General features: G+C 65.8%; 1 protein-coding gene across 4 annotated transcripts in view; it reads right to left on the reverse strand.

The window, feature by feature from the left end:
• SHANK3 (SH3 and multiple ankyrin repeat domains 3) overlaps positions 1–20,145 on the reverse strand; it is a 45,435-nt gene extending 25,290 nt beyond the window's left edge. For 3 of the 4 annotated variants that reach the window (XM_045834841.1, XM_045834844.1, XM_045834843.1), the window contains exons 1-12: positions 19,861–20,145; positions 19,322–19,525; positions 18,399–18,470; positions 16,398–16,506; positions 16,172–16,323; positions 15,909–16,076; positions 15,628–15,744; positions 15,179–15,256; positions 14,441–14,507; positions 8,859–9,132; positions 5,968–6,188; positions 4,846–4,959 (exon numbers count right to left, since the gene is read on the reverse strand). In XM_045834841.1, coding sequence (XP_045690797.1) covers positions 4,846–4,959; positions 5,968–6,188; positions 8,859–9,132; positions 14,441–14,507; positions 15,179–15,256; positions 15,628–15,744; positions 15,909–16,076; positions 16,172–16,323; positions 16,398–16,506; positions 18,399–18,470; positions 19,322–19,525; positions 19,861–20,145 — 1,861 coding nt within the window. The remainder of the gene's footprint in view (positions 1–4,845; positions 4,960–5,967; positions 6,189–8,858; positions 9,133–14,440; positions 14,508–15,178; positions 15,257–15,627; positions 15,745–15,908; positions 16,077–16,171; positions 16,324–16,397; positions 16,507–18,398; positions 18,471–19,321; positions 19,526–19,860) is intronic. The other variant, XM_045834842.1, reaches the window with a different exon arrangement.
• Positions 20,146–20,817: the final 672 nt, after the last annotated feature.

Genomic DNA, 20,817 nt, shown 5'->3' on the forward strand with positions numbered 1-20,817 from the left:
AGGGGGGACGCTGGGCCCTGGGCCCAGAGGTCCTGGGGTCAGAGGGCTGAGGGGATGGTCATCTCGCCCCAGTGTGGGGGGCGGACCGCACGCGGCCAGGGCCCCAGACCTCCCGACAAGGACGCATGGATGTGGGCACGTGGCCCCCGGTCGCGAGTGAGTGCTGTGCTCGCACGCGTGCTTGTGTACCTGCAGGTCTGTGTGTGCCTGAAGAGTCATGTGCCCACGTGCACTGCCACGGAAGCCATGTACGTCCTCAGTGAGCCACTCACACGGCCCACGGGGGCTCGACCTCACGGGCTGCCTCCCTGGGGTCCCGCCCTGAGTGTGCCAGCAGCGGCCCTGGTGCTGGGGGCTGGGCCCCCTCCCCTCTGGTCACTGCACCGCACGGAGCCCTGTCCCACCCGTACTCGAGCTCAGCCCCCTCGAAGCCCCCGCAGGGGCGGCCCGCCGTCTCCCCGGACTTCCTGCAAGCCCGCAGGTTCTCTCTGGCGGCCCCCCCCGCCGGCACAGCCCGCCCCACGCCGGGCTCCCTTCTCCTGCGGCCCCCCCCCCCGGCCTCGCAGCACCTCTCCCTGCAGGGGGGCTCCCCCAAGACTGTCCCACCACCACTCACATCTCACCCCTCAACTCCTCCCTCCTTCTCTATTGCGTCAGCACGTCTCAAGATTAATTTGTTTGTTCCGCGTTTATTGAGCGCCTACTATGTACCAGGGACTGTTTGTTTCAGGCTCTGAGAATACAGCAGAGGGCAGAGCAAAGCCCCTGCCCCACGGAGTTCACGACCTGCTCACAGACGGAGGAGAGAGACAGGAAACGGGGACGAGCACAACCTGCCGGGGGCTGGTCAGGGCCGAGAGAAAGCAGGACGGGTGGTGCACAGAGAGAGTTCCCAGCTCTGGGGGCGGTGGGTGGGGGGGGGCGTGGGAAGGCCGCCCCAGGAAGAGACAGCTGAGCAAAGGCCAAGGCCACGAGGCGGCCGCCACAGAGGACGGGGGTCAGGCACTCAGGCCAGAGCCCACTGGCCGGCGGCGTGCTCCAGGGGTGGCCAGCAGCCCGGGCCACTGGGGCAGAGGGAGCGAGAGCGAGAGGTCGGGAACGTGATCCCAGGAGAAACTGTGGGTTCTCACGCCCTGTCTCTTGCGCTGCGCGTGAGCCCTGCGTGGGTTAGGGCCGCGTCTCGTCTATTCCTGGGATCGGAGCACCTAGCGTAGCACCTGGCACGTGATGAGCACGCCCCGTGCTGGCTGGGAGGACAGATGGGCGGACATCTGGCTGGGGGCGGTGAGCCAAAGAACGCAGGACGGACGGCGGGAAGGATGGGCGGAGCGAGAGACGGAGGGAGGGACGGAGAGCAGGACGGACGCACAGAGGGGTCACGGGGCAGCGGGTGCATCGACAAGTGGGGGGAGGACCGAGCAGTGTGATGGAAAGGGGCACCTACACCGGCGGGTGGACGGAAGGGGAGATGGACACCCAGATGAATGGGGGGTGGGCGGCTGGCGGGGCCAATGAACAGACGGATGGACGGACGGGCAGATGGATGGACGGATGGACAGATGGACAGATGGATGGATGGATGGATGGGTCAGTCAGTGGGTGGATGGATGGATGGATGGATGGACGGAAAAATGGATGGACAGAGGGATGGGTGGATGGATGGATGGACAGACGAATGGACGGAAGGACAGACGGACAGACGGATGGGCGGGTGGGTGGAAGGAAGGAAGGAAGGAGGGTTGGTGCACTGGCTGTCGGGATGGGTGACGGGTGCGCAGGTGACGGCAGGATGCGTGGGTGCGTCGAGGGTGCGTGGGGAGGGGAGCAGGGGAAGCAGAGGCCGGATGGGGAGGAGAAAGAGCTCCCCGTACCTCAGCAGACACAGGCGTCAGGAACAGTGTCCGTCTGGGTCTCAGGGCCCTGCCCCCACCGCGTGTCCTCAGCCAGTCAGCCCCCCGAGAGCCCCTCCTCGCAGAGCAGGAGAACGCACCGCGGAGGGTCTCCCGGGTGCCGGCGGCCTGCGATTCCATCACCGCAGCACCCTCCCTGATGCTGACCTGCTCCCTCCTCTCTTGCCACACACTGCCTCTCAGGACCGGGGCCCCCTGGACGCCCCTGCACCCGCCGTCCGGGCCAGGCCTCCTCGCCGCCCAGGCTGCGTGCCAGACCCTCCCCGCCTCCACCTCACTCTTCTCACGTCGACCCAACTGCAGCCACGGTCACGGCGCCGGCCTGCAAAGGGACTCCCAACTCCACAGTTCCCTGGCCTCCCATTTTCAGATTTTGTCGACCAAACAAATTGTATTTATTACATAACACAAATTCACTTCCCAGTTTCATTAATCAGACACATAAAAGCCAGCCAAAGTGAAAACACGCAGCATGACCCCCCCAAGTACTGGAAAGAAAGGGAGGGCGGCAAGGGGGCGGGGGAGGGGGAGGGGGAGGCCGGCTGCCGGAGCCGCAGCTTTCCAGGTGTCCTAGAGCAGCCTCGCCGCCCCCCATCGCCACCGCTCAGCTCGCCCAGCGGCGGCGGCTCCTTCGCCCGGGCTCCAGGCAGGGGCTGCAGGAGGCCCCTCGCTGCCGCCCGGGGCATCACCCTGCCCCGGGTGCTGGCACACCGCCCCCTCCTGGCCTCCGAGTCCTCTCTGTCCCCACTCCAGGCTTAGCAACGGATCTCTCTTTGGATCCGAGCCTGTTGGAAGCAGGTGCTCATTCCTGGGCTGCCTCTGGCACAGCCCGGACCCTGGGTCCCGGATCAGACTCTGTCCAGAGCAGCTGGCAGCCCGGTCTGCGCCGAGGGCAGGCGTTACTCCCCGACCCTGGCAGGCAGCTTCCGCAGGCCTCTCCCACTCTGTCCACGCACAAGATGCTCCCGCCTGCCCAGGCGCCTCCTGACATGCTAGCAGGTGACGAGCCCCAAAGCCACCCCCATCTAGGGGCCGGGCAGCGGCCCGAGGCCTCCAGCTCCCGCGCCAGGGCCCCGAGTGCGCTCTCCCTTCTCCGAGGCTCCACTCCACCCCGCCCACCCCTAGCCGCCACCTCCATCTGCCCGCCTGGCCCTCGCCCTGACCTGCAGCGGCCTGCACACTCAAGATGACGCCCCATCTCCTCCTGCCACACACTCCGGTCCCACCGTCGCCCCCCCGGATCCACAGCCACCCAGTGGGCCGCACACCCCGCCCCAGCCCCGCCACCTGCCCTGCACGCACGGGGCTCACTCGCCCAGGGTCCCTGGACAGAGTCGGCCCCAGCACAGACCCTGCAGCCACTGCCAGCGTCACAGAGAAGACTCCGCCCCCTGGGCCTCGGGACGGGCCCTCCTAGAAATGGAGCAACATCCACTGTCCTCACTGTAGGACCCGCTAGGACAAGTCGATTTCTGCATGTGAAGAGCTCAAAAGCAGACCAGCACCAGGGCGCTGTTCAGAGCACGCTCGGTGCCAGCACGTGCGGGGCCGGAACGCCTCGCTGCCCTGAGTGCCCCGGGAGGGACACCGGCTCTGCCGCGCCGCCGCCGCCGCCTGACCGCCTGCAGGGTCCCTTGTCATCCTCTCAGGCTCAGTTCCAATGCCTCTGCCCTGAAGCCCTCCTGACCCTCAGGCCAACCCAGGGTGTGATCCGCACACACGCCTGCGTGGCTCACACCTGCGGCCCGGCCATACGCAAATGTCTCTGGTGTAACCACCGTGCGGCCCTGCCGTGCCCCCGCCCCCAGACAGGGCCCGACACACACCAGACAACTCCGAGCTGTTCCTGGGTTCCGACTCCGTTCCCGGCCTCAAACCAGGCCCTTCGCCGCCACCCCGGGCAGGGCAGAGCCGCGCTCAGCTCCACGGGTCTGGAGGCCCTGCCTCCCTCTCCCCTCCCCACCCCCCCCATCAGGTTGGCACCAAGGCCCCAAACCCCGGAATCACTTCCCACCTGCACAGGCTGCCCCACAACCCTCCACAGGCACACAGCAAGGGGTGTGTCCCTGCCACACTCCCAGCCCTGGAGAAGGCAGGGCAGGGAACGGCTGAGCACATAGGTAAAGGCACCTACCTGCTCTGGAGCAGGTCAGCGGCCACACTCCGCAGGGGGCAGGAGTCCGGGCCACACAGTGGTGGGCTCCCTGCCCCCGGACACTCCCACACCCGGTTTGGAGGGCACGGTGGCCCTGAGCCCGAGTCCCGTGAAGAGAAGGGGCCCGGAACCCTTGCTCCAGAGACACCGCTGGTGACCCCCGCTGGCCACCACTCGGGAAAGGACTCCCTGCCCCACCAGCCGTCAGGCCTGGGGACTGAAAAGAAACCCTTTGCACTGCCAGGACCCCCTCAGGCCGCAGCCGCCAGAGGGGCCCTGCCTGGTGGCCAAGGCCGTCTCCACCTGCTGCCCCTGGCCCCTCCGGGCCCAGCTGGCCTCATTTCCTCTCGGCGGATCCAGGCCTCCCCGCACTGCCCACCTGGACAATCTGTCCACTTTGGAAACGCATCTCTTTTCTCACGCTGACCTCATTGCCTGTCTGCCAGCCACGCGGGAGCCGTGCACCCCACGCACAGTGTCTCTGTGAGGGTCGCGTGTGGGCAGCGTGTGGTCCCTGGGAGGCACCCTCGGCACCCGCAGACTCGGGCCCGCCCGTGTGTGTCCTGCGGGCACATCGCGCCCGTCCCCGCTGCCGTGGGGCGTCCGTGCGCACGTGCAGGGCGTGTGCGTGTTGTGCGTCTGTCGGGCACTCCGTTTGCTCCACCCCCAGCGTGTGTCTGGGTCGGACCCCCGGCTCTTCCCGGAACGCCCACCTGGATTCGGCTCCAAGCAAGGTCAGAGGGAGCGGGCAGCAGCCCGGGGAGCGCGAGGGCCACTCACCGTGCCGCGCGTCGTGCTGCCGCATCTGCACCTCCTCCACGCAGTCGGCCGGGAACCAGCCCGTGCGGCCTTTCACGGTCCCCTCCCAGAAGCCGCCCTCCCCGATGCTGAGCACTGGGGGGACAGAGGCCAGAGAGGCGGTCAGGCGGGGGCAGGTGGGGCGGGAGCCCACCCCCCAGCCCCTCTCCCACCGCCCCCTCAGGCTAAGGTTCTGCCCGCCCACCAGGCACCCTTCCTCTGGTCCCCCCCTTCACCCTCCCCTCCCGGCTTTCTCCCTGGAAAGATTTCGGGATCCACAAGGAACAGAAACAAGCAGATGGGCGCAGCACAGGACGGGCATGTGGGGGACAGAGAGACACGCAGATGGACACACTCGGGGCGGGGGGCGGGGGCAGGAGGCAGAGGCAGGGGCCAGAGCGTGGCTCCTGCCCTCCGGGGGCCCCTCCTCCCACCTGCCCTGCTGCTGCCCCTCCCTGGGGGCCAAACACTCAGGGTCGCTGCCTGCGGCCAGCGGTCAGGCCACAGGCGGACCAGGGAGGTCTGACCCCCCACTGCCCCTCCCTGAGGCTCCCGCGGACACACAGCACCCACGAGGACAGGGCCCCGGGCATGGAGAGAGCCCAGGCTGAGAGGAGCCTGCTGGGGCCCCGGGGCCCTAGAGCGGAGGGAGCCGGTGGCAGAAGCCCTCTGAACCGGCAGACACACACACACTGGTGGCCCAGGGCCCCCACGGAGCACAAGGATTTCCAGTGAAGAAGTCTCAGAAGTGACACAGGAACCCCATAATTCTAGGGAACTCTGTACTGGGATGGGGTCCTCGGAACACACAGAACCCCAACGACACCAGCGCCCGTGACACAGAAACAGCCCCAGACGAGGCGAGCCTGTGGTGTCACAGGGAACCCATGATGACAGAGGGTGGGTAGGAACCCCATAAACAGAGACACCCCTCCCTGACACGGAGCCCTTCACAGCGACACAAGGAATCCCCAGCGGCAGATGCATCCCATAATGAACACCCTGGCTCCAGTGCCCAGGGAGACCCCAAAATGGCATCAGTCCCCACAGGATCGCGGCGCCCCGGCCCGGCGCCCCCGCGACCCCGCCCCCCGCGCCCCTCACCCTTCACGGCCTCGCCGCGGTGCAGCGGGATCTCGCCTTCGCCCTGCGGGCTGTGCGCCTTCACCGCGATGAACTTGCGGCCGGGGACTGCGCTGTAAAGTTTCCGCTTCGGGCCCCGGGGCGGCGGCGCGGGGGGCGCAGGGGGCGCGGGGGGCGCCGGGCCCGGGCCGGGAGCGGGGCCAGGGCCGCCGGGGCCGCCGGGGCCGCCAGGCCCGCTCGGGCTGTAGACGAACACGTAGGTGACGGACGCGATGCCGGGGGGCAGCGGACACGCGAAGCCGGCGCCCGGGGCCTCCATGGCGCGCGGCCCGGCCCCGCCGCCGGCCTCACCGCAGCCGCCGCAGCGCCCGCTGCCCGCCGCCCGCCGCCGCCCGCCCGCCCGCCGGGGAGCCCGGCCCGGGGCCGCTCCATGGGCCGCGCCGCCGCGCCCGGCCCGCTCCCGCCAGCGCACGAGCCGCGCCCGCTCAGGGCTCCGGGACCGCGGGGCTGCGCTCCCGGGCGCGCCGGGCTCGCTCCATGCCGCGGATCTCCGCGCGCCCCGCCTCCTCCGCGGCCCGACTCCACCCTCTGCGGGCGGTGGCGGCCGGCCTCCCCGCCTCCTCCTCGGCCCCCCGCGCGCCCCCACGGGGGGCAGTCCACGGGGCGAGGGGACTGCGGTGCTAGGAGGGCGGAGGGGTGTCGGGCACAGGAGGGCGGGGAAGGGGAGGCGGGTCTTGGTCGGAGCGACCAGGTGGGACCCGGGGGCGGGTTGGGGGAACGCTGGTGCGCTTCAGACCGCGGAAAAGCCGCCTGGAGAAGGCTCCATCCCGAGTCTGTGCCCCCACCCCACGTCCGCCCCTGCTCACACCTGACCGCTGCCATGTGTGGGGCGCCTGAGCCCCCTGCAGACCCGGGTCCTCTCCTCCTTGGACAGCTGCCCGCGAGGCCCACACACACTGGTGTTGACCCGCCGACCCGGCCCGCTGTCCCCACCTGGGCAGCGAGCCTGAGGCCTCGGTCCTCCACTGGTGCGCTGCTCAAAAGCCTGCACTGGCTCCCCAGTACCTGAGCCGGCCAGGTTCGCGTTCGCAGCCAAGCGCGGAGCTCTGTGGGGCTGAGAATCAGCCCAGGCCCGTCACGCACTCGGTACCTTCTTGTCCCTCCTCCCGGCTGTTCCCGATGGCGTGCCCACCACCTGGGCTGTTCTATCACACCGTTCCGGCCGGCCGTGCTGTCTCTCAGCCTCAGGCCCACCTCTCTCTGCCCTGCTCTCTGACGCTGGCGGGAACTCTGGGGCCACATTTCTGGGGGGCCAGGGGCTCTGTGCCAGGCTCTCCCAGCAGGGGGCACAAAGGGACCCCCCCACCTCCAGGCCCCCCAAGTCAGCTTAAATGCCACTCTCTCTCCTAGGACCAGAGTGGCCTCTCCTCCAGAAACCCTCTCCTTCCAGATGCACCCCACTGCCTCCGCCCTCTCCTGGCCACTCACAGGGCGCCCCTCACCAAGACCCCTGCCTACCTAGCTGCTTCTCAGCGCTGGCCCCAGCTGCCCAAGTCCTTCTGAAACCTTCAGGACCTTGTGCTGTTGGTTCCCACCACTCCGGGCAACCCAGGCACCAACTAAATGTTCCCATTAAGATAATACGGATAATTCTGCCATCCTCACAGAGCAGGGAGCCGGAACCCACACAGAGCGGGTCTTGGTTTTGTGTTTGCTGAAAGGTGGATGAATGCACAAAACACAGATGAAAGCAGGGCATGCACACAGCTCCTACGCAGGCACCACCCTCTGCAAAACGGAGCCACGCAGAAGCTTGTTCTTCTGGCCACTTGACCACCCACCCCCCGGAAAACCCATGGGCGTGCGGAGGCTTCGGGAAGAGCCGATATGATTTGGGGCAGGGCAGACGGCCTTGGAGTCTGGGCAAGACACACAGACAGAGACGGCATCCGGAATCAAGACTGCATGAGCAGGGACAATGGCAAAGGACAAGCTCCTGCTGCACCCCAACCCTCCGCGGGGCGCCTGAGCCAGGACCCTTCTCTAAAATCGACCCTAACAGAGCACAGCCTCAGGCAGGGTCCAGGCTGAGACGCGACGGCCCAGCTGCCATCACAGAAACAGGGTGCTGTTGGTGTGACCGCCTCCCAACGACGTGCCTGAGCACCTCCCCTGTGACCGAGCTCTGGGGAAACAAGGAAGCAGGGATGGTGCTTCCTGCCCTCCAGGTGCAGGGAGGGGGGGTGCCTTCGCCAGCGGCGGTGGCTGGCCCGGGCTGTGGGCCAGGGGCTCCCAACTGGGACCGATCACCGGCCCAGGTTTCAGAAGGCTTCCAGAAGGAATCAACTTTGGAAGAATTAGTCCTGCTCACTTATAAGGAGGGACTCACCCTAACCCCAGGCACAGAGGGGTTGGCTGACCTGTCCTAGGCTACAGTCAGCAGGTGCAAGGACCCGGCCCACTGTCTGCAGACCCAGAGCCCGCCTCCCTCTCCCACTGCACGGCCTCGACGACCCGTGGGCTCCGGCTGGGCCCTGGCCGGGCTCTCTGCCCTGCGTCCTGGGGACGCCACGCCCCTCACGTGCCCCTGGTTCTCTGAGTCCCGTCGCTCATGCTGACCAGTCCCTCTCCTCCCAGCGTGTTTCCTGAGCCGCCCACTGTCCCCAGGGCAGGGCAGGTCCAGTTCCAACCACAGAGTGGCATCAGGGAGCCTGCGCCAGCCACTGTACCTTCTTTCCTTCCCCATCCAGGGAGGTCCGACTGGGGGGCTTGGGGCCCCCTCCGCAAGCCTGAGCCCCCCCACTGCACAGGTGCTAGACGCCACACCTCTGCCGGCCTTGTGCTGGCTCCCTCAGCATGGGTCCTGGCCCGGACCCTGGCCTGGACCTGCCCGGGCCCCCAGCGCCTCCTACCTGATGCTGCTCTGGCTGCCCCTGCCCGCGTCGGGGCCACCGACGTCCTTCTCTTGGCCACCGTCCCGGTCCCGGTCCTTCTCCTCCTGCAGACGCTGGAGCAGCAGCTGGTGGGGGAGGCTTCGCAGCGAGGGTCCGGGAGAAGCTGCGGGCTGCCCCTCACCCTTCAGGTTGACGTCGCTGGCTGAGCGCTGCAGGGGCCGGGGGGAGGCCAGACCACTGGGGCCGGCCAGCCGCCGCCGCTTCGCATAGCTGGGGGTCTCCCTGAACGGAACTGGAGAGGAGGCGCATCGGTGAGGCTCCGGGCAGCCAGAGAGGGTGGCCACCCTGTCCTGAGCTGCCTGGGCTTTCCAGATTCTAAAACTAAAACCCTATGTCCAGGGAACTGCCCGAGTCCCAAGCAGAGCAGGACAGTGGGCCGCCCAGTCCAGACCCCTAAAGGCTGGCAAACTTTTGTAAAAAGTCCGCGCCGCCATCCAGACTCTGTGAGCCGCACACGGCGGTCTCTGCCGCAGGACCCAGCACTGCCACCACAGCACAGCGACGGCCACAAACCATAGGGAAGCAAATGGGTGTGGCCGAGTGCCAATAAAACTTTATTCAAAAAGCAGATAAGGATTCAGAGACCATGATCCAACTATATGCTATTTACGAAAGTGACCTCATTTTCAAAGACACAAGTAGGTTTTAAAAAGTAAAATAAGAGTAAATAGGAAGATATTTCACATAAATAGTAACCAAAAGAGATCTAAGTATCTATACTACTACCAGACAAAATAGACTTAAAGATAAAAAGTGTTACAAGAGACAGAGGGCATGATATAATAAAAGTGTTGATTCATTAATTGACTCATTAATAGATTGACAACTGTTCGCGTATATTCATTCAACAACAGAGAATCAAACAAAAATACAAAACAAACACTGACACGTTCAGAGAAATAGATAGTTCTACGGTAAGAATCCAACACCTCACGTTCAATAATGAATAGAATATCTAGAGAGAAGGTCAATAAGGACACAGAAGACTTGAATCGATAGACCTAACGAGAGATATACAGGGCCTGGCACAAATAATGCCCCTTTTTGATTACATAAAAAGAGTTTATTATGAAGTCGTAAGCATGCAATTCTGTAACATAACAACGTCACACTCAAGCACGCCATGTGACGTTGGAGGTGCAATGTCCACATTGCCGTCCGTCGCGTGGGAGACAACCACGCACCACACTCAGTGGTGCTGCTTCTGCCGGACCCTGCGTCTGCGTCTGCGTGGAGACAGGGAGAGGGGGAGCGGGAGCGAACACTCCACAGAACAACAGTGTGACGCACACTCTTCTCAAATGCACGGGGAACATTCCCCAGGACAGACCAAAGCAAGGCTCCGTGAATTTGAAAAGACTGAAAGCATACAAAGCATCTTCTCCAACGGAATGAAACTAGAAATCAAGTACAGAAAAAAAACCTTGAAAATTCACAAATATGTCTTAATTAAACAAAATTTTAAATAACCAGTGTGTCAAAGTAGAAATCACAAGGAAAACTAGAAAACACTTTGAGAAAACAAAAGCTATACACAGCTTTCACAATGTACCAGAACTTACGAGATTCAGCAAAGGTGGTTCTAAGAGGAACAATTATGGCTGTAAACAGCTGCATTTAGAAAGGAGACAGGTCCAACTCAATATCCTAATTACACATCTTAAGAAACTAGAGAAAGAGAAGCAAACCAAACCCAAAGCTGGCAGAAGGAAAGAAACAATAAAAGTTAGAGATAAACGAAATAAATAGAATTACAGAGAGAATCAATGAAACCATAGTTGTTTCTTTGAAAGCATCAACAAAATTGATAAAACTTTAACTAGACTAACAACCAAAGGAAAAGACGGACACACACAACTACAATCAGAAATGAAACGCACAGAGTTACTACCGTCTTGCAGGTTGAAAGCGCACACCAGAGAATACTACGGACGATTAAATGCCAGCAGACACAGACTCGCTAGAGGAGGTGGACACGTTTCCAGAACCGACTCAAGAAGCAGCAGAAAATCTAAACAGGCCCAGAACAAGCACAGAGACTGGATCAATAATCACGAATCTCCCGACACAGGAAAGTCCAGCATCAGACAGCATTGCTGATCAATTCTACCCAACATTTAAGGAACGAACACCAACCCCCTTCAAACTGTTCCAAGCCAGGGAAGAGGAAGGACCCTCCCTAGCTCCCTCGGTGAGGGGCCAGGGCATGAGTGGACGGCTCTCCAGAGAAAGAGCAGGAGGGGCCGACGGCACAGGGCAGACGCTCGGCACCCTCGGCCGTCGGGGAAACACAGTCTGAGAGCCACAGTGCGATATCGATTCACACTGATCAGAACAGCTGTACATTTGAAAAAACCTGATCAGAACGAGTGCTGGCAAGGGTCTGACGGATTTAGAGCCCTCCCCCATTGCTGGTGGAAGTGTGACGTGGTGGAAGACAGTCCGGCTGTTCGTCAAAAAGTTAAATACAGAATTGCCGCCACACGACCCAGCAATTCCACCCCTAAGTCTACAGCGCGAAAGAGCCGAAAGGAGGCGTTCACGCCAACGCCTAACACGCGTGCTCACGTGCTCGCCACAGCCCAGGGGCAGAGCCCTTCCCAGCGTCCGTGGAAGACGCCGGCAGAAGCGAACTGTGGAGCGTAGCTCGGCCGCGCGAAGGGACGCGGCCGTGACGTCCCACAGCCCGGGTGGGACACCGGGGGTCGCACGCCGCGTGGTGGTGTCTGTCCACGCGGGACACCGGGGCGGTGAGGCCGCACAGAGAGCGAGCGTGCTCCCAGCTGACCGGGGCTGAAGGAGGGGCTGTGGGCCCACTGCTGGGTCTTCCAGGGGGTTCAGGGGACAAAAACATTCTGGAACACAATAAAGTTGGTTGTGCAACAGGGTGAAGGCACGAAACATCCCTGATTTATTCAATTTAAAGTAGCTCATTGTACATTATGTAATTTTAAATGAAATTTAAATCCTCGATTTTAAGGCCTCAACGTAAAAACAAAACAGCAGCCCGGGGCCGGGGTTGGGCCTGCCGGGCGCTATCGCCCAGCCCTGCCCCAGACTCCTGCTCCGCAGGCTGGGCCTCGTGAGGGACGCAGGGTCTCGGGCGCCGCCCGGACCCTCGGAGCCCGCCGTGACCCAGGTGTGAGCAGCACTGCCCCCGTGCCCCGGTCCGAGCGTCGCGGGACACACGTGGAGAGCACGTGCTCGACACTGTGCGTGCTCGACACTGTGCGTGCGGGGGGGGGGGGAGGGCTGGAGGGGCCCCGGGCGGCAGCTCCCGGGCCGGCCAGGGCCCTGCTTCAGGCCTGTGGGTCCGGAGGGGCAGGTGGGGCTGCTGCAAGTCCCAGGCTGAGGCAGAGCAAGGGGGCGGGTTCGAGGAACCTGCTCCGGCTCCTCCTGTGCAGGCAGCCCCAGTGGGGACCCTGGGCTGGGATGGGGCAGAGCGACGCATCTGTCACTGAGGGGGTGTTCCTGCAGCGAGGGGTGCAGACGGGGTGGGGGTGACAGGCACAGACCCTCCACGGCCCAGGTCTGAAGACAGGCTCTGAGGCACGCCACCGTGCCTCAGTTTCCTCCTCTGTGAACACGGACCAGTGACCATGCGTGGGGTGCTGACAGGGTGAGTTAAGATAGCGCGGCCCTGGCCGGGAGGCTTGGCTGGTCGGAGCATCGTCCAGCACACTGAAAGATCGCTGGTTCGATTCCCGGTCGGGGCATGTGCCTGGGTTGCGAGTGCAGTCCCTGGTCAGGGGGCTTCATACAGGAGGCAACCGGTCGACGTTCCTCTCTCACATCAATGTTTTTCTCTCTCTCTCTCCCCCCGTCCTTCCCCTCTCTCTAAACTCAGTAAGTGTGTCTTCGGGTGGGGACAAATGAAAAGGCGACAACAGTGTTCAGAGTAAATGCCCGTGATGACACCACCCTGCAGCTCAGGGCCGCACCCCCCACCCCCGGCGTGTGCAAGGAGCAGCCCGTGGCAGCCGCGGCGCCCCCGGGAGCCTGAGCGTCTCTGTCCACACCACAGACACGAGAGGTGGCGGGGCCTTCCCACGCTCGGCCGGGGTCAGGCGAGCCCCTCCCTCCAAGCAGAGGCAGCGAGGCCGGGGCCGGAGTCCGGGCCCATGGAGCCGGAGCCGAGGAGCCTCGCGGGAGGGCAGAGGGAAGGAGCAGACGCAGGTAACCACGAGAGCCCCTTTCTGCTCAAGAGGGCTGCAGGCACAGAGGCCCTCGGCAGCTCTCCCGCGGTCGGGTGGCCACGAGCAGGGGAGACACCCCGCCCGTCCACCAGCCCAGGGGCTCCCCGCGGACGACACGCGGCCCCAGCCGGCCTGGGGCTGCCTCCTGCCCTCACCCAGCCTCCAGCTCATCGCAGCTCTCTCCCCGCGGGCGCCGGGCCCCGACCCCGCCGCACTGCCCTCGGCTGGCGCTGCTGCCCTGGACCCTCCCACACCCCGGACCTGCCACCATCGGCTGCCGCCGTGTGCACCCCGCCTGGGGCACCAGAGGCCCACAGCCCAGCCTTCGCAGGAGGTCCACTCAGGGGAGCCCTCCCGAAAAAGCCCTTAACCACGAACAGGGTATTGATCTCAACCCCAGTCCAAAGTTCAACCCCAGCCCTGGCGGTAACCTCGCGTCAGAGCTGAGAAGGGCCTGACCCCAGGGCCAGTCCCAGACCTCAGCTCTTCTCCGTCGCTCAGAGTCTGTGCTCCAGGCTGCGCCACGGCGGGCACGCCTGGGTCGACCGGGACACGGGAGCCAAGCGGGGAGACCCTCTGTGGCCCGGCCCCTGCAGGGGTGCCTCGGGCCAGAAAATACTTTTTCCAGAAAGGGAGGCGCACCCACTCCCGTGGCCCCAGCCACCCCCACTGGGGCAGGATAGCAGGGTTCCGAGGACAGGCCCCAGACCAGCCCCACACCCACCAGTGACCTGGGAGTGGCTGGGACCTCCCTGAAGCCACCCTAGACGGCTGTGCCCAGCCTCCTCCTGCCCAGGAGTCGAGACTAGGTGGCCCGTCCTGCTTTTTCTTCTGGGACCACGAGTCGCACACGCACCAGGCCCCGAGGACAGCACCCCACCCCTGCAGGTTTCCCTGTGAGCACACCGAGGTGACCCTGTCCGGAGGAGGCACACTGTGCCCGCTGACCCCGCCCTCGGTCTGGACTGGGGCGGAATGCGGAGGCGCGGGAGCCGGCACCCACCGTCCCGCACCCCCGGCAGGCCCCAACTCAACCCCTCCCAGCCTCAGCCGACGCCGAGACCCAGCACTGGCCCCAGCCAGCAGCTCTGAGCTAACCACGCCCTTGACCCTGACCCTGACCCTGACCCTGACGCTTTGACCACTCTGCACTGGCCCTCCCCTCAGCATACTCCCTCCCCCTGCAGGGGCCGCAGACAAACTGGCGGAACAGAGTACAGCTGGCAGCCGGGGCTGGAAGAAGACGCCTGGGCACGGGGCCTCCCTTGTATTGTCCCCAGGGACCCCCGAGAACCCCCCCCACAGACCCACATTCCACCTAGACCTCGGGTGGGCAGAACTCACCAACGTCCGAGTCTTTGTGGGTCTTGATGACCTCTGCCAGCTCAAAGTTCCCTGCGATGATGGCCACCTGTGGGGGCAGCGAGGAGGCTCAGCGGCACCACCCTCTCCACCCCACCGCCCGCCCGGGGCTCCTCGGGCTCCTGTCTCCTGTGGATGGTGGCCCCGAGCTCGGACCCTGCCCCTGCCCGACCCACCACCCGCATCTGCCCCGGACTCAGGAACCTCCTGGGGCACGAGACCCGCAGAGCTAAAACCAGGGCAGCCTGGGGTACCCCGGGGCCCACCGGCCCCCTGACCTGGTCTCCCCACACCTCCTCTGTAGGCTCCAGCTGCCCCCGTGGTCCGAAGGTCCCCAACTCCCCCCACACATTGCAGACCACGTGGACCCCGCCCACCTGGTCATCCGGGCGCCAAGAACCGAGCAGGGCCAGGGAAAGGGCTCGGGAGCATCACCCAAACCAAGTCAGGAGCAGGGACCACCCCTCTGACCCTGCCTGTCCCTGGAAGGTCAGGCCCACACCTGTGCTCCCCTGGCCCCAGCGTCCTCGCACCCTCCTCTCTCCCCGGAAGTGAAAGAGCTCACCCTCTGCAGGGACTGCCCCTGTGAGCCATCACTGCTGGCCACTCCGTCCCCCACCTCGCCCTGGGGCAGTCGCCTCAAGGGCAGGGCCGAGGCCCACAGACTCAGAGCCACGAAGACCCAGGCAGCCACCCCCCGGGGCGGCCCCTCGCCGGTACCTGGAAGGCCGTCTGGCTGTTGAAGTTGCGGACGTCCTTGTTGGCTCCACGGAAGAGCAGGACGCGAGCACAGCTCTCCTGTGGGGGGTTGGAGTGGGGGTCCGGGTGTGACATACACGCACACACGGGATGCACGCTCGGGGGTGCGGGGCACACACACCCCACCCACACACCCGGGGCACACACGCCTAGCACAGGAGGAGCCGGTCAGGGGTACACATCACGTCCCACCTGGCCCAGAGGGCCCAGACGCACGCCATTCACACCTGGTTGCTCAGAACACACGCGTGTTCGGGGAACAGACGTGCCCACACAGGCCTTCAGGGCCACAGCTCGCTGCAGCACATAGAACACACATGTGTGGAGGGGCACAAGGTCAGAGGCGCGCACACGTGTAGTCGCTGCCCCGGGTCAACTGTGCACACACACGTGTCCACCTGCAGGCACACCTGGTTGTACAGGGCACAGATGTGCAGGGCGGTGTTCCCCGAGGCGTTCTGGGCCCCCATGTCGGCTCCGTAGAACAGCAGGTGCTCCAGGTGCTGCACGTGCCCGAAGCGGCAGGCCTGGGGGCGGAGGGAGGTGCCGCTGGGTCCCCCGACAGAGCCCGGGGCCCCCCAGAGCTTGCCGACGGAGCTGGGAATCCCCTCTCCTGCAGAGAGAGCTGGGAACGCCCCACCCTCGCACGCCTGGACAGGGCGGGGCGCCCACCCGCACCGGCTCCGCCCACCTGGTGGATCTCCTGCCAGCCGTTCTCATCGCTGGTCCCCAGCTGGGCATGGTCATGCAGCAGCAGCTCACAGCAGAGGGCGTCCCCGCCCCCCAGGGCGCTGTGGTACAAGGGTGTCAGGCCACGGCTATCCTTGTAGTCAGGCGAAGCGCCCAGGTCCAGCAGGGTCTGAGGGTGAGGAGCGCAGTGTCCACACTGGGCCCGCTTCCTCCCTGCCCCGGCCCACAGGCCCCCCCAGCAGGGCCAGGACCCCCGGCACCGACCGTCAGAGCCTCTGCATTCCGCTGGCGGGTGGCGCAGTGCACGGCAGTGAGCCCGTCGCGCGTGCGGAAGTCCAGGTGAGCGCCGCCGTTCCTCAGCACCTTCAGCAGGTCCGTGGCGTTGTCCAGCTGGGCCGCCAGGCTCAGGGGGCACTCTGGGTTCAAGGAACAGAGGAAGGTCACGTCCCGGCCACCCCACGGCCGTGCCCCTTCCTGCTCTGCACCTCACCTCCAGAGTCAGGGTCGTGGAAGTTGGGGTCCAGCCCCTTGTCCAGCAGGCGGGCCACCTTCTCCGTGCTGTGCAGCTGGATGTAGTCCATGAACTTCTTCAGGTTCGCCTGGAACACCCACCCGCCCTGGTCAGTCTGCATCACAGCTGCCGGCTGCTGACTGCCACCCGCCTTCCGCCAGCTGGCCTACCGGCCACTTACTGACACCTACTGCACTGCCCAGCGCCTCCGTCTGGCCCCAGCCCCCCAGCGTGCCCAGCCTGGAGGAGCCCAGGCCGCCCAGGCGGGGACCAGCCCCACAACCTCGTCACTCCCCAGGGGGCCTGCTCCTTCTCTGGCGCTTCCTTCTCGCACACTCGCCCGCCCCACGGAGGACCTCTACCCCCGGGGCCCGCCCCACCGGCAGGGGTCCCCCCTCCCTGCGGCAGGACTTTGCCTGCCTTTCATTCATGAGCCCAACCACATGTGACTTCACGCAACAAAGCCTCCCTGCCCTGGCTGTTGTGGCTCAGTGGACTGAGTGCCAGCCTGTGAACCAAAGAGTCACCGGTTCGATTCTCAGTCAGGGCACATTCCTAGGTTGCAGACCAGATCCCTAGTAAGGGGCGCGTGAGACGCAACCACACATTGATGTTTCTCTCCTTCTCTTTTCCCCTCCCTTCCCTTCTGTCTAAAAATAAACAAAATCTTAAAAAAGTGACATCAACTTTTAAAAAATAAACATTAAAAAAGCCTCCCTGAGCCCCGGCTGGTGCCACAGGAGCTCCATGCCCAGGCAGGGTGCCCTGGCCGGAGGCCCCAGGCCTTCCAGAGGCACTCAGTGCGCACCAGGAAGAGGAGAGGGCGCCACAGGGACCATGCCCCCGGAGAAGGTCTCCTCGGGTCACCGCGGGTCAGGACGACTGAGGGAGAGACCTCAGCCGCACCCCAGGTGGGCGGCATGACGGTGGGCAGCTGGGGCCCCGGCAGGCGGAGACCCAAGCCTCATCCCAAAAAAGGGTGGCACTCACTGAAGGTCAAGAGTCACCAGTGTCCTGTGGGTCACTGAGGACAGTTTTGGAGGAAGACAGTAGGAACCACGGGAGAAACCAAGGGTGACAGGCCACACAGGGGCCAGTGGAGGGAGGGGAGACCTTTCCACAGCAGTCTCCGTAGCCCCGGAGTGGCTGCAGAGGGGTCACAGAGGGGTCGCTGGGGCACAGGGGTGGCCCTGCTCAGAGGCCTCTTTTCAGCTCCAGAGAAGAGCAAACGTCCCCTGGTCGACAGGAGCCTGAGGGGGTCCACCTGTGAGGAGGGCCCACAGCCCCCACCTGCCCCTCCTGCATCTGGAGAGGGCAGCAAGGTGCCCCCCAGCAATGGTGCCCGCAGGTGCACCTCTGCACAGGGCCTGCAGCCAGGCAGGTGTGGGGGCAGCCCCAGCCTCCCCGGCCACACAGCTGCCAGCAGGTCGCTCAACTGCTCTGGGTCTCAGCACCTTCGGGTGCAAAATGGGGCAACAGTTCCTCCCAGGAGGTGGCTAATGAGACGCCTGATTCCAAGAGCCCAGTGCTGGCAGCCACCACGTGCTGGGCTCCTTGCTCTCCCCCAGTGACCACATCGGGTGCTTGTCCACTTCTCTCCCACCCAGATTCTCACGGGGGTACGTGCCCTGTCGCACCCCACCCCCACTAAGCCAAGGGTGGACCAGAGGGGTCAACAAGATTCTGATCTGACCGGAACCCATCACCAGACTGCCCACCCACAGCCACGGTGCCCAGAGCCTGCACCCAGCCCTCCAGCCACCCCCTACACCTGCTCCGAGCACAGGGGAAAGGAGGCGGAGTCAAAGCTGGGGGGACTGTGGTCAGCCCCAGGCTGGGGTGGGGGTGCAGGGAGGAGAGCTGGGGTGGGCGGGCCTCAAGGAGGGGCTTTTGGAGGCCGTTTTTGACACCACAAAACCCAGTCCACACTGAGGCGGGGAAATACGGGCCACCGCCCCCTCCCCGAGGCTGCCCCCTTACCTTGGTGTGAAGCTTTGCAAACTGCTTGTCATCGATGAGGTTCTGGGCATAAACTCGCCTCTTGTATCGGAACTGCTCAGGAAAAGGCAAGGCAGGGAAGAGGCGTCCACCCGGGCTGAGTGGATGCAGGCACAGAACCGAGCCCTGCGCGCTCTGCCGTTCAGGCCTCTACTGATGGCCCACCCTCCATCACAGGCCACCCCTCCCCCCAGGCCAGCCACAGACCCCACCCACACAGCCAAGGACACAGCCTACACCGAGCTCAGGGGAGACACACGCCCAGCTGTCCATGGCCTGCGTGGTCTTCCTGTCCCAGGACAACCCCACTTCTCTTCCTAGACCCTGTTTCAGGTTTACCTTCCGCGACACCCCCTCTCTCAGTAAAACTGACCCTGCTCCCCTGGGCCACCCCAGAGGCCAAGCCGACGTGGAGCTCAGCCACCATAATGCCTATTTCATTGCTCACTGCTCAGGGCACCGCCTCTGTCTCAGCCCCAAGCCCAACAGGGCACTCGATGGCCTGCACAGCAGGCACGGGTGAGCCAGTGAGGAACGCTTGGCTTTGTCTTCCCGAACTCCCAGGAGGGGGGCAGACGGACACACAGATAGCGCGCCGGCTTACTCCACACACGCTCCGGGCGCACGCCGGCTCACACCCCACCCCGCAGCGCCACGTTCAGAGCTCCCGCCGCACGCTGCCGCCTGCAGGCCCGGCACGCCGCTCACCGCACACCGCACACATGGCTCCCTGCAGGCCCCGCGCACACCACACGCATCGCTCCCTGCGCTCGCCGCACACAGACCCCCGCTTCCACACGCCTCCCCCGCGGGGGTTCCTCACGGCCGAGCCCTTCACTGCTCCTGCCTCGGAGCTAGGTGGTCGCGCCACGCGCGCCCTCCTCCGCCCCCGGCCCGCCGCTCACCTCCAGGTAGGGCAGGGGCGTGTCCAGGTTAGGCGGGTACTCCTGCAGGAGCCGCTCCTCGTCCAGGAACTTGCCGGCGCGGCCCCGGGAGGGCGGCTGGAAGAGCCCGTAGTTGAGCGCGTCCTGGAGGCTGTGGTTGAGGGCGCAGAGCACGCGCTGCTTGGCGGCCCACACGGGCGCGGTCGGGTCCAGGCGCAGGCACTTCTGCGGTGGAGCGAGCTCATGAGCTCGGGCCGGCCCTGCCAAGCGGCGCGCAGGGCACCGAGTCCCGGGGTCCCCGCGGGATTCCGGGGCGCAGGAGCCCCAAGCCGCGGACCCCGCGCCTCCGCGGCTAGCGGGCGAGGCCCCGCCCCAAGGGCGGTGCTTCCAGGGCCCCGCCCCGCCGGGGTGATGGGGAGGGTCCCGGCGGAGGCGGCGGGGGAGGGGTGAGCAGCCGCGGGCCTGGGGTCTCCGGCGCCCAGCTCCCAGCGCGCGGGTGGGGTCGGGGGCTGGGATGAGGATGGCGGGGGCGCTGCCGAGACCCGGGCAGCGGGGCTCACCGTCTGCTGGAGGTCCGGGATGCCTACGCGCACGACCACGAAGCTGGCCCCGGGGCCGTCCATCCCCGCGCCGGGGCCGGGGCTGATCGCTGCAGGGAGAGGGGCGCACGGGGACTCCACGGGGCGCCCCGGCCCCCCCTCGCCCCCCGCCGGAGCCCCGTTGGCCGCGCTGTGCGGGAGGGGGCCGGGGGGGGCCGGGGCCGGGGCCGGCGCGGGGGGCAGCGGCGCCGAGGGCTCCGCAGGGGCGGCGGCGTTGGTAGCGGCGGCAGCACGGCTCGGCTGCATGGGCCCCGGCTCCGCGCGGCGCTGCCTTCCCCGGGGGCGGGGGCGGCGGGGGGAGGGGGCCTGCGCGGCGCGGGAAGCGGGGGCGGCCGGGGGGCTGCGCCGGCGGCGGGGGCCGGCCGGCCTCAGGGCAGCCCTGGGGCGGGGGCGAGGGGGGCCTGCGGGGGTTCGGGGTGAGGTGGGAGGGTTCGCGCGGAGGGTGGGGCCGCGCCACCGGGCGGGGGCCCCGGGGGCTGTGCCGGGGTGCGGGGCGCCCTAGGCCTCGCGGCGGGGGAGTGGCTGAGCAGCTAGGGCTGCACGCGCTTCGGCTGCTAGCGGGCGTCCGCGGACCGCCGCGGAGGTTGCGGCGCGGGGCTCCTGGAGCTGGAGTGGGGGTCGCGTCGGGCGCCAGGGCCGGAGGAGAGGCCGGGAGGGGAGAGAAAATCCGGAGCATTAGTCTCCAGGAGTAGCGGCTTCTCCCCCACTCCAACGACCTCCGCGCCCCACTCCACCCCAGGCCGGGGCACGGGGCAGGTGCCGGACCTGCCCCGGTCCTGGGGGTGGGAAGGCGGAGGCCTCGGGGCTCCCACTGTCGGAGCCGCTTCACCGCGAGACTGGACCCTCAGGGCCACGGCGTTCCCGCGCCCCCCCCCCACCCGTGGCCGACTTTAGGGAGTTCTCTCCGGACTGTGAGAC

This window comes from Phyllostomus hastatus, unplaced genomic scaffold (assembly GCF_019186645.2).
Source record: "Phyllostomus hastatus isolate PE091 unplaced genomic scaffold, TTU_PhHast_1.1 phas_contig_198, whole genome shotgun sequence".
NCBI lineage: Eukaryota > Metazoa > Chordata > Mammalia > Chiroptera > Phyllostomidae > Phyllostomus > Phyllostomus hastatus.